General features: G+C 34.7%; 1 protein-coding gene across 3 annotated transcripts in view; it reads right to left on the minus strand.

The window, feature by feature from the left end:
* The window catches only part of SPAG6 (sperm associated antigen 6), a 66,162-nt gene that overhangs the window by 12,255 nt on the left and 41,660 nt on the right, over positions 1-12,247 (minus strand). For 2 of the 3 annotated variants that reach the window (XM_053572326.1, XM_053572328.1), the window contains 3 exons: positions 11,981-12,133; positions 9,312-9,503; positions 1,186-1,302 (listed from right to left, as the gene is read on the minus strand). In XM_053572326.1, coding sequence (XP_053428301.1) covers positions 1,186-1,302; positions 9,312-9,503; positions 11,981-12,133 — 462 coding nt within the window. Of the gene's footprint in view, positions 1-1,185; positions 1,303-6,898; positions 7,331-9,311; positions 9,504-11,980; positions 12,134-12,247 lie in introns of those variants that run through there. The other variant, XM_053572327.1, reaches the window with a different exon arrangement.

The following is a 12,247-nucleotide window of genomic DNA, read 5'->3' on the forward strand; positions in this document are numbered from 1 at the left end:
CTTCCTGGCATTTTCTTAGTTTAAAAACCTTTTTAATTAGCCTCACCACTTACATCTTTTATTTCTTAAAAACAGCTCTTTGGTTGTTTTAGTTTGTTTAATATATATGTGCCTAGTTTTGAATTACAATTCTTAACATTAACTATCTCATTTACTCTTTTCAACAACCCTATGAAATAAGTACTCTTATTATTCCCATTTGACTGGTGGCCAAACTAGGGTTTAGAAAGGTAAAATTTTGCTAAAGAGCTGGTACGTGGGAAGTCCAGGTCCTACAATTCCTGATCCCGAGCTCACAAACACTATGGGATACTACTTGTGCAGATCCCATTTTCTAAAGTCAAATACACTGTGCATAACTTCACCAGCTCTTGACAGCATAGGGTCACGATCCTGACTCTCAGTGGTAATGCATTCATTCTCTTTCATCCTTTTCTATCAGTAATCAGCTGCCTGTGCCACTTCTGTCAGCTCGACCATTCTACCTTACTATCAATTAATCTATCAATATTATTACCTTACTATTATTTAATCTGCAATGATCTAACAAATATGACAGCTATACTTGTTAAAGCTGTTAATAAAGTAAGTTAATATGCTCCAAATGACTACCTGTGAGCATCTTCAGTAAAGTGCATGGACTTTGAAAAGTATTTCAGTAGCCTTTTTCCTTTTCTTTATAAGATTTGTTCAGTGTTCCTAGGTGAGTGACACTAAAAGACACTGAGAAAATTACTAAAAGTTACTTATAGTAATTAATATAGTAGTAGTAATATACAGTATCTATATTAGGAAATATTTACATCCTGAAAACACAGTAAAGGATACTACAGAGGCTGTGGGGAAAATGTGAAGAGGGAGGAAGTGTTTTGTTTCTATGTAAGTTTTGTTAACCTATGTTACCTTTCCTGTCAGTACAAATCAGCGAGCTCTGACCCCATCTTACGGAAAAAAAGTAAAATAAAATAAAACAAACATGGGCAGCGCCTGTGGCTCAACAGAGTAGGACTCTGGCCCCATATGCCAGAGGTGGCAGGTTCATACCCAGCCCCGGCCAAAAACTGCAAAATAAATAAATAAATAAATAAAAATAAAACACACACACACTGACCCAACAGAAAAAATAAGTTATTAAGTCATTTTAACTTTCTTCCTCCCCTTACCGGTTAAGAGAGCATTTCTTACCTTACTAAACTGTCCAACCACATGCTTTAGAATGTTAGGAGGAGCATCATACAGAAACGGTTCAAGGGCTGGTAGGTAGGTGCATTTTTGAAGGATATTCTTTATGGCTTTTTTACTCTATTAAAATACAAAGCAAAATGCATACAAAAGTAAGTAATCAATCAAAGATTTGACAAAAATTCATATCTCACATTACTGGAATTTGAAAATAGAATCAATTTCCTGATCTAACTTACAGTTTCATTTTTTAAAAAATAGTTGTCTGAAAAACTCCGTTGGTTTTATCACAGAGTATCCTACAAGCTGTCTTCGTTTTAAACCTTAAAATGCATAATTATTAATGACTGAGTTCTTAAAATACCTATAAGAAAATTAGAAGTCTAAACATAAAGTTACAAAGTACAAATTAATATGTAATATATTTTATTAGTGTAAAAATTTGTACATATGAAACTGAGATAATTAGTACATCCTATTTCTTCCAATCAACAAATATGAGAAAATAATTGTTTTTCTATAGAATTTCATTATCAGGTTATATTCACCAAATAATTTCATGACTTATACATAAGCAGTCAGAAATGTCTCCAGTGTGCATTAGTCAATGAGCATTTGCCTATCTGCTGCTACGGGTCACGGATAGACACTCCCCCATTTATAGACAGAAGCAAAGCACCCAAGACCTACTTAACTTCAGAGAAAATCTCTACTCAAGAATATGGAGTGTATCAACCATAAACAAAAGAACAGGCATCACACATACCCTTCCCATATATTTTAACGTGACATCACATGGTGCTGACTCTTGCCACAGTGTAGCTAGAGAAGGGCCCTAACATGACAGCAGCACATCACTGCAGCCAGCTCTTAGATCTGGCTGGCTGTGATTCTGTTTGTTTGAACTCTTTCACTTTGGAAAACTTCACATCAATTGGTTTGTCTACAGCTATATTCACCTATAAGGCCACATCTGCAGGTCCATGGTTTGGTGCCACAGCACATCCTCATAAGTCTTTTCTCTTTTCACTTATTCTTTCTCAGAGGCCGTAGCCAACCCAGACTTTTAGGATTATAATTTTATTTTACATTGAATGTTTAAGAATGCACTCGAAATGTCAAGGCACATTTTTATTTTCACATCAAGAATTTCATAATTAGTTAAGTGGATTCGTCTAAAACTTTTATCACATGTGTGCTATCTTGAATTTAAGGATTCCCAGAGACCCAGGCTAAGCAATCATGTATAACCTCTTATTTCTTGACATATTTGTCCTCAAACATTGTTTTAAAAATTAGATTAAATAAAACATGTAATGTAAAATATCTAGTATGTTGATTTTTTTCCACATCTAGTATGTTGATTACCAACATAATTGGTTATATTTTTGTGAACCATCTTAAGATCATGGAGACCTTAGCAAGCCAACAAATTAAATTTAACCACAATCAATTATAAGGTCTATGAACAATATAGCAGAGATCACATTCACTGAGGCATGCAGATAGCCTTACTCTAATTCTAATAATTCCAAGTTAATGATGTATTGTCAAATTATTAATCAAAGACTCTAAAAAGGAATCTAATGACACTAGAGTCACTGAGCTTTACAACCACATTATTTGGAAGAAATATTCTCAACTTATAACTATATTCTTCTAGACAGAATATACGTCACATTTAATAATTAGCTATACTATCCAACATGATAGAAATATTGGTTAAAATTTTGTTCACATGTGTAATTCTGAGCTTAAGATTTTTCTAAAAATCTTGTTAGAATTATTTTATAATTTACATACCATAAATTCATTCAAGTACACAATTCAATGATTTTTAATAAATTTATAGTATTGTACAACCATCTCCACAATCTAATTTCAGAACATTTTCATCATACTTAAAGGAAACCTCATGCCCATTTGAAGTCACTCTCTATTCCCTCTGTCCACTTAGCCCTACCAGCTCTAGGCAACTACTAATCTACTTAATATTTCTAAATGTCATTTTCTTGATTTTTCTGGACAATCCATATAAATGAAACCACACAATATGTGATCTTTTGGCCTAGTACAATGTTTGTGAGGTTCATTCATGTTGTAACATTTATCAGTCCTTTTATCAAAATTTATCAGTTCTTTTGTTCCTTTTTGTTGTCAAGTGGTATTCCATTATACAGATTGGTCACATTTTTTCATTCATCAGTTGATGGACATTTAGGTTATTTCCACTTTGGGCTACTGTGAGTAATAACTCTATGAAGATTCACATACATGTTTTTGTGTGTAATTGCTTCATTGCTCTTGAGTAAATAGGAGTGGAGTTGTTGAATAATGAAAAATTTGTTTAATATTTTGAGAAACTGCTAAATTGTTTTTCAACACGACTACAGCATCTTAAGTTCCTGCCAGCAATGTTAGAGGATTCAAGGTTCTTAATGCAGTGGTCAATACTAGTTATTTTCTGATTTATTAATATCTTCTGGATGTAAAGTAATATCTCATTGTGTTGTCTGTTTTTTCTTTTTCATTGTGTCTTTAATTTGCATTTCCCTAGTCACCAATAATTTCTTATCTTTTTTTCCCTTCTTAAAATTTATTTTTTCTTGACATGTAACTGTCGTGCATGTTTTTTTGGTACATGTGCTATTTTAATACCTGTATACAAAGTGTAATGATTATGTTGAATGTCTTTCCTCTGCTAACAGGCCTTTTGAATGTCTTTATTGGTGAAATATCTATTCAAAATTTTTTCATTGTTTAATTGGGTTTTCTTCCTATTATTGAATTATAAGAGTTCTTTATATTTTAGATATAAATCTTCTCTTGAACATACGATTTATAAATATTTTCTCCAAGTATGTATGGCTTGTCTTTTCATTTTCTTAATGGTATCTTTTGAAGCATAAAAGTTTTTAATTTTGTGGTGGTGCCTGTAGCTCAACTGGCTAAGGTGCCAGCCACATACACCAGAGCTGGCGGGTTTGAATCCGGCCCAGGCCTGCCAAACAACAATGACAACTACAACCAAAAAATAGCTGGGCGTTGTGGTGGGTGCCTATAGTCCCAGCTACTTGGGAGGCTGAGGCAAGAGAATAGCTTAAGCCCAGGAGTTTGAGTTTGCTACGAACTGTGATGCCACGGCACCCTACCCAGGGCAATAGCTTGAGGCTCTGTCTCCAAAAAAGAAAAAGTTTGTAATTTTGATGAAGCTTAATGTGTCAATTTTTTAATCACCTGTGCTTTACATGTAATATCTAGGAAATCATTGGCTGGTCCAAGGTCACAAACATTGACTCCTATGTTTTTCTAATAGTTTATACTCTTAGAATTTATATTTAGATCTATGTTCAATTTTTATTTAACTCTTGTGTATGGCATAAGATAAGGGTCCAAATATTTTTGCCTCACGATACAATTGTCTCAGTACCATTTGTTCAAAGACTGTTCTTTCCACATTAAATCGCCATTTGTTCAAAGACTGTTCTTTCCACATTAAATTGCCATGGCATCTTGATGAAAAATCAATTGAGCATAAAAGGGTTTATTTCAGATTCTCAATTCCATTGATATGTGTGTCTTTCTGTAAATGAGTACCGCATTATTTTGATACTGTGACTTTGTGGTATGTTTTGAAATTGGGCAGGGTAAGTCCTTTTTCAAGATTGCTTTTCATAGATGGAGGGAGGGGGGTGGGGCCTTCGTCTGTGTCACACTTTATGGGGCAAGACATGATTGCAAGAGGGACTTTACCTAACAATTGCAATCAGTGTAACCTGGCTTATTGTACCCTCAATGAATCCCCAATAAAAAAAAAAAAAAAGATTGCTTTTCATTTTCAAATGAACTTTACAATGACCTTCTCAATTTCTGCAGGGGGTGGGTGGGTGGTGGTGGTGGAATCCAGCTATGATATTGATAAAGATTCTGTTGAATGTATAGACAAATTTGAAGTATTAACATCTTAACAATATTCCGTCTTCCTATCCACGAACATGGAAAGCCTCTTCATTTATTCCTATGTTTTTAATTTTTTTTGCAATGTTTTAGGTTTTTCATTATATAAGTCTTACACTTTTTTTTTTTTTTTTTTTGAGACAGTGTTTCAAGCTGTCACCCTGGGTAGAGTACCATGGAGTCACAGCTCACAGCAACCTCAAACTCTTGGGCTTAAGCGATCCTCTTGCCTCAACCTACCAAGTAGCTGAGACTATAGACGCCCACCACAACACCTGCCTATTTTTTGGTTGTAGTTGTCATTGTTGTTTGGGAGGCCTGGGCTGGATTTGAACTGCCAGCTCCGCTGTATGTGGCTGATGCCCTAGCCACTTGAGCTACCGGTGCCGAGCCCTTACACTTCTTCTGTACTTTTACTTCTATGTGTTTAATTCTTTTTGATGTAACATGAATAAAACTGTTTTCTTAATTTCATTTTAGTTATAAACACTTCTCAATTTGAAGTGTTTATTACTAATATACGGAAATACAATTGATTTTGGTATATTAATCTTGTCTCTTATGACTTGGTTGAACTCTTATTAGTCCTGATATGTGTGTATGTGAATTCCTGAGAATTTTTATAATACTCAAGTCACATTTGACTTCTGCAATTATAAGAGGTGTCCAGCATAATTTGTATTCATCTTTTGCTATGAGTATATAATATTATAGTTTTAATAAATTTATTTTCTTTCTTAAAATTTGTATACATTTTTGGCACCTCTGTATATGTAGGTAAGCTTATTAGATTTTTTTTTAGTCCTTATTAAGGTATTAAATAACATAGGAGCAAAGAGTAAGACAATCCATAGAACAGAAAAAAAATACAATCATATCTGTCAAGAATCTATATCCAGAGTATACAAAAAACTCTTACAACTCAATAAAAAAGTAAATTACCTAGTTTAAAATAAGCAAAGGGTCTGAATAGACATCTCTCCAGAGAAAACATGAAAGAAATTCCAAGAGGCTGCCCAGTGGTTCTCCCAGATGGGAACCGATTAGAGGATGCTTATAGAAGCTGACATGACTTTGGGACAAAATGAACTTCAACATGGCCTTATAATTTGAAAGCTGTCACAGAGTAACAAGTGAGAAATACCATTAGATAGTTCTTGATACCCTTGGGTACACTTTCCCCTACTAAGATAGTGTCAAATCAAATAGGTTTGAATGAATTTCCATTCTAAAGTCTTTAAACCAACAAAAATTGATAGAATTCAAGAGACCTTGTGGAAGAAAAAAGAATGATCAAGTCCCTACAATAAGAAAATATCTGGATTGACGTAAAGCCTTGAAAAGACTGCTGATAGGATAATGATTGATAAAAAGTGAGATCTTTAATTTACTATTCAATGTGTTTCCTAAAAGCAAATGCTATTTCAAATCTAGGCAGAAGAAACTTAATTTGTATTAGTTAACCTAATAGAATCACCTTTGTGAAACTGAAACAATTTTAAAAAACTAAAACACAATAAAAGTTATCTTCAAAGTTTTCAAATTTATTTTAATCTACTGATATGTATACAAGATAACATAGTAAGTCATAAAAAAACAAGTTACATAACTTAGTAGTATATAAAGTATATAGTGCTACCTAAGGAACTATTTGCAAGAGTTAATCAAGCTGTAATTACTAATAAGTCCACTATTAATATTCAGGCTCTAGCTCATGCATTACTTTATTTCTAATACTTAAAAATAGAAGTTGCTAAAGATAGAAATCTGGATAGCGATTGTTTTAAGAATTGATAATGTCAGTAATCTCCAAATTGAACAGAGTTATTATTATAACCTAGACATAGCTTGTGCCTACAGAGAAGACAGAGAGCCATGGGATCACTGGAAACAGGAAGGGGATGGGAAATGAGGAGGGGACAAAAAGAAGGAGAGAAAGCGCAGGAGGCTGGGCAGAGAGGAAAGAGGAAAAGAAAGATGGCAATGATAATGGATTAAGGAAATATGAGGTCAAAAGAGGAATTCATAAGTTAAAGTTATATAAAGAGGGTGCCAAAAATGTATACGCATTTTAAGAAAGGAAAACACTATTAAAATTGTAATACTCAGGGCAGCACCTGTGGCTCAAAGGGGTAGGGCACTGGCCCCATATGCTGGAGGTGGCGGGTTCAAACCCAGTCCCGGCCAGAAACTGCAAAAAAAAAAAAAAAATGTAATACTCAATATATACCAATAACAAATGATAGATGAAAACAAGTCATGTTCACTGAGCACTTCTTACAATTGTAGAAGTTAAATGTGACTTAAGTATTACAAATTTAATACAGTTTTTCCTGTATTAAAATGTGTATACTTTTTTTAGTATACACATGTATACTATATGTAAATCAGCTATACTTGAGCAACTCAAAACTGGAAACAGTTTTGATTTTTCACCAGAAAGTAAAAAAAATCAGAGACCTGTTAAATGAGAAAAGGCTTTAGAGAGCACACTGTCAATCTCTCTAAGCACTGCCAAGGAATGCACTCAACACTGGAGACATGTGAGTGGTGCTCTAAATCTATAATCGATCTCTGCTTTGCTAGAAAGTCTTACAAAAAATGAAATGTTCATGGTAGAAATCAACTTTTCTCAATGAATCTGTAAAGGGAAAAACATATAAACGTAACCAAACATACATAAATTCATTTTCATAAAATTTATATGTCACCCAGGGAGTGAAACCAGAAAGCAGAGCTCACACCCCCAGGCCACTGCCAAGAACCTGGCCCAGATTACTGTGAGGGGTGTGCGGGCAGGTCCTTTATTTGATATGAAATAAGTGCAAATAAATGATTCATTATACACGACTTTCAGAGTTCTTCAACTACTATATAGTTCAAGTATACTTCCTGCCACATTATATCACCTAAAAGTTATGTTTCAGCAAATGTGCTTTCCTATTTGTTAATTTACCATTTTAATTAAAATTTAAATGTAATTTCATTTACTGTTATTAATTTTATTTTGAATTACTATCTTTTCTGTGCACTTTTCTCAATCCAAGTCAATTCTACAAGCTGTTTCCAGAAAGCTACATGATTTCCCAGTAAAAACTATGAAACAATTGTTTGGGGGGAACAAATACAAGACACATAATTAAAAGAACAAATACAAGACACATAATTATTCAACACCAGGCAGCCTTGGTGTTGAAGGAGCTGAATTGCGCTTCAGGAATACCCTCTGGCTAGTTACATAATACCTTTGAAAAATACTTCAAATTCTTTTGGACTCAATTTTTTAATGTAAAATGGACTACAGGTATCTCCAGAAAATTCCAGCTCATAAATTCTATTATTTTTCAATACCATAAGAAAAGTCAGTAGGAATATAGAATACAATAGCCAGACATTCATTTTAAAATGACTTTGTTGGGCGGCGCCTGTGGCTCAGTGAGTAGGGCGCCGGCCCCATATACCGAGGGTGGCGGGTTCAAACCCAGCCCCGGCCAAATTGCAACCAAAAAATAGCCGGGCGTTGTGGCAGGCGCCTGTAGTCCCAGCTGCTCGGGAGGCCGAGGCAAGAGAATCGCGTAAGCCCAAGAGTTAGAGGTTGCTGTGAGCTGTGTGATGCCACGGCACTCTACCTGAGGGTGGTATGTGGTACTGTCTCTACAAAAAAAAAAAAAAAAAAAAAAAAAACGACTTTGCACCTATAAAGATTACTTTCTTTCTTTTTTTTTTTTTTTTTTGAGACAGAGCCTTAAGCTGTGCTGTGGCATCACAGTTCACAGCAACCTCCAACTCCTGGGCTCAAGCAATTCTCCTGCCTCTGCTTCCCAAGTAGCTGGAACTACAGGCGCCCGCCATAACGCCTGGCTATTTTTTGGTTACAGCATCATTGTTGTTTGGCAGGCCTGGGCTGGATTTGAACCCACCAGCTCAGGTGTATGTGGCTGGCGCCTTAGCTGCTTGAGCCACAGGCGCCAAGCCTAAAGATTACTTTCTTTAAATACATTACAGATTTTTAGGGACAAAGGAAGCCCATTTTCAAAGAAGAGTGACTTCAATTCTTCTTATAAGTTTGTATTTCTTGCCCTATAACAACAATATTGTCCATAATCAAATAAATTATATAAAGAATAAGTCAAAATTAACAAATCTTCATAAAACAGGAATTAAGTACTTACTTTTATTTGAAGATCTTCAGAACTTTCTGCTGACATGTACAGAGAAAGCAGAACTGGTAAAGTATTTGTGACGGCGACAGCCCGTGCATGTTCAGGAGTGTGTCTCCCAATCTGTCCTAAGGCCCAAGCAGCAGCAGCCTTAATATGATCTTCTGGTTCTTCTGACAAGCAGATTGACAACTGGGGTACACCCTGAAGCATTGATCAAAAGAGCAAGTGTTATGAATCTAGACCAGGATTAAAGAGACTTCCATGTCTCTCAAACATTAGAAGAAATCATTTCAGCCTTGATCCTTTTTCTCTTAAATGGTTCAATAAACGAACGCATCACAGGGGCTGTCATTTCTTAAGTCAATAAAATGACTAGAACTAAATTACCTTAATTATCTGTAACAATCCAACCAAAGAAAGAAGATATCTTCTAGCTTTTAGCCCCCCAAATAGAAGGCATTTAACCAAACAACAGATGTCACAGAATAGGAAACAGCCAAAGCCAGATTCTACTGTGACAAAATAAAAATATTTAGGATTTTAAAATATTTTATTCTCCTGTGTTAAAAAGTCAATTTATTTATTCTAAGAAAGTATCTTTTCATGAAGTATAACAAGTCTGAGAATAAAATAACTACTACAGATTCAAAATCAAATAAGAATCCTAGGTGTGTGTTTTGATGAAATATATTCACTAAACTCCTTTCCTGAAACAGCACATAATATTCCATTAATTTTGGTCAACTTTTAAACTATAGTTTTGCCATTTTAATGTGGTTGAATGTCAAAGTAGGAATGATTATTTTGGGGGTTTTTTTGTTTGTTTGTTTTTTATTTTTGTTACACAAATAGCATGTGATTACATTTTACATTTTAGGCTTCAATTGAATCTAAATAATAAAAATAGGATTAACTAAAAGGCCTCAATATATCATGTTTCTATACTCAAGGAAGAAAGAAATAACTAAAATTCTAATTCTAGATACTATATAGGCATAATTTTCCAACTAATTTGAGACTATAATAATCACATTAAATTTAGTATGTCAGCACTAGCAAAGGCTAAAGTCATCATATATACTTTCTTTCTCTACCTTTTAATTTGATTATTAAGATGAATTCCTTAAGAGAGCTGCCATATTTCTTCCTTGGCTTTTTTCCTACAACTAGAAATGTGTGTCTGCCAATACAAAAGATCATAACTGTCTTCGGAATAAGCAACTTTCCAGAAAGACCAGGGTGTAACAAGAATGAAGAAGCTGGAGGATTGGACAAGCCCCTCCACCTCATCCCCAGAAATCTGACTTGCTGGCCTCAGTTGTTGTGAATACCAACATAAACAGAATGTAAATGTGCCTCCAAAAGTCTAAAGTATTATTTAAACATAAGGCATTATTGTTAGCTCTTTACATATACCACATTGGAAAAGGAGAGAGTGCTACAGTACTGTGTGGTTTGCCTCAAACTTCTGCAGCAACCTTGATTTCCAGTTTTCTGAAAAACAAACCAAGTGGAGAGGCCAGTAGCAACCTTGCACCAAAGAAGGGTAAAGCCTCGTGGTTAGTCTGAGGAAGAAACGGAGGGAGCAAAAAAGAATCTCTTCTTTCATCATTCTTCCTATTCATAAGCTTTCTGACTATCCACAAAATAACTCCAGATCAAAAATCTGGTAACACCCTTACAGTGGCCCTTCAGAAAGTACTACTATTGCTTTAGTCACAATGACAGTCTATGATGATGGAAGAACAAAGGAAAAGAGCAGGATAAAGGGAATGAAGCAAAGAATTATCATAGAATAGGAAGAAAATAAAGATCAGAGCCTCCTTTTTATTCTGAAGATCAGCAAGGGATTCAAAAACTCCCCATTTCTGTTTAACATGAACAGGAGGTTTTCTATGCTGATAAGAAACCCAGACCCCAGAGGGTCGCCAAATACACAGCCTTCGAAGCATTCTTCAGGAAATGAGGATTTACTCACGGACATATATTTGGTGAGCACCTACTATGTGTCAGGGCTGCACTATGTCATAGGTTTACAGGAAGTTGTGAATTGAGATAAGGCAAAATCCCTAGAGCAAGGAAACAAAAACACTGCTTTCTGATGTGTGTTCTGAATTTCATACATCTAAGAAGAGAAATTAGTTTGTGAAAACTGAAGGAGAGAAAATGGATAAAAAGGGATGGTCTTAGCCATCGTCATGTCCTACCCAAATGACCAGAAAGGAGGTAATGTATAGACCTGAGCTTAGTGAAAATGACTACGTGGCATGTCATTTGTAACAGTTGTTTTTAACCAAAGTATGTCTTACATGTTTATAAATATGTACAATTAATCCTTCATGATATAAATAATATGTAAATACAGATAATACAGTGTAGCCATGTAAAATTGCACACGAACTTTATGGACACCCTATACTATTAAATAATACTCAAAAGAGTGCATATTTTGATTAAACACTGAATAAAACTTTAAACTTCTTGTAACCTAAACTTTACTTTTCAAGGATTGTTTTGTGTGAAAACCTATAAATAAGCATTGACATAATAAAAAAAAATTTAGGTAATTTTTTTGCTATGCTCAGTTATATTTTATATTCTGTGGGAGAGATTAATCTGTGGTTCTGTCTTGGAATATCTTCCTGCAATAACTAGAAGAAAATGAAGCAAGAACAAACCTTGGAAATGATCACTGCCATTGCTAGATTCTCAGAATGAGCTGCAACGTAACCAAGCATCATGATGCCAGGCAACCTTATATTCCCCTTGCAGGACCCGATACAATCAATCACAGCAGCAACTCCTCCTGCGTTAACTATCAGCTGTGAAAGCTAAGAGAAAAGAATGAGAGCTAATCAGGACCATCAAGCATAAGATGACCTTTCAATGTTAGTTTAGCATTGTCTCACTTTACTTAGAACCTAAAAATAACCGGTAAAATTAAA

The sequence above is a fragment of the Nycticebus coucang genome, chromosome 20 (genome assembly GCF_027406575.1).
Source record: "Nycticebus coucang isolate mNycCou1 chromosome 20, mNycCou1.pri, whole genome shotgun sequence".
NCBI lineage: Eukaryota > Metazoa > Chordata > Mammalia > Primates > Lorisidae > Nycticebus > Nycticebus coucang.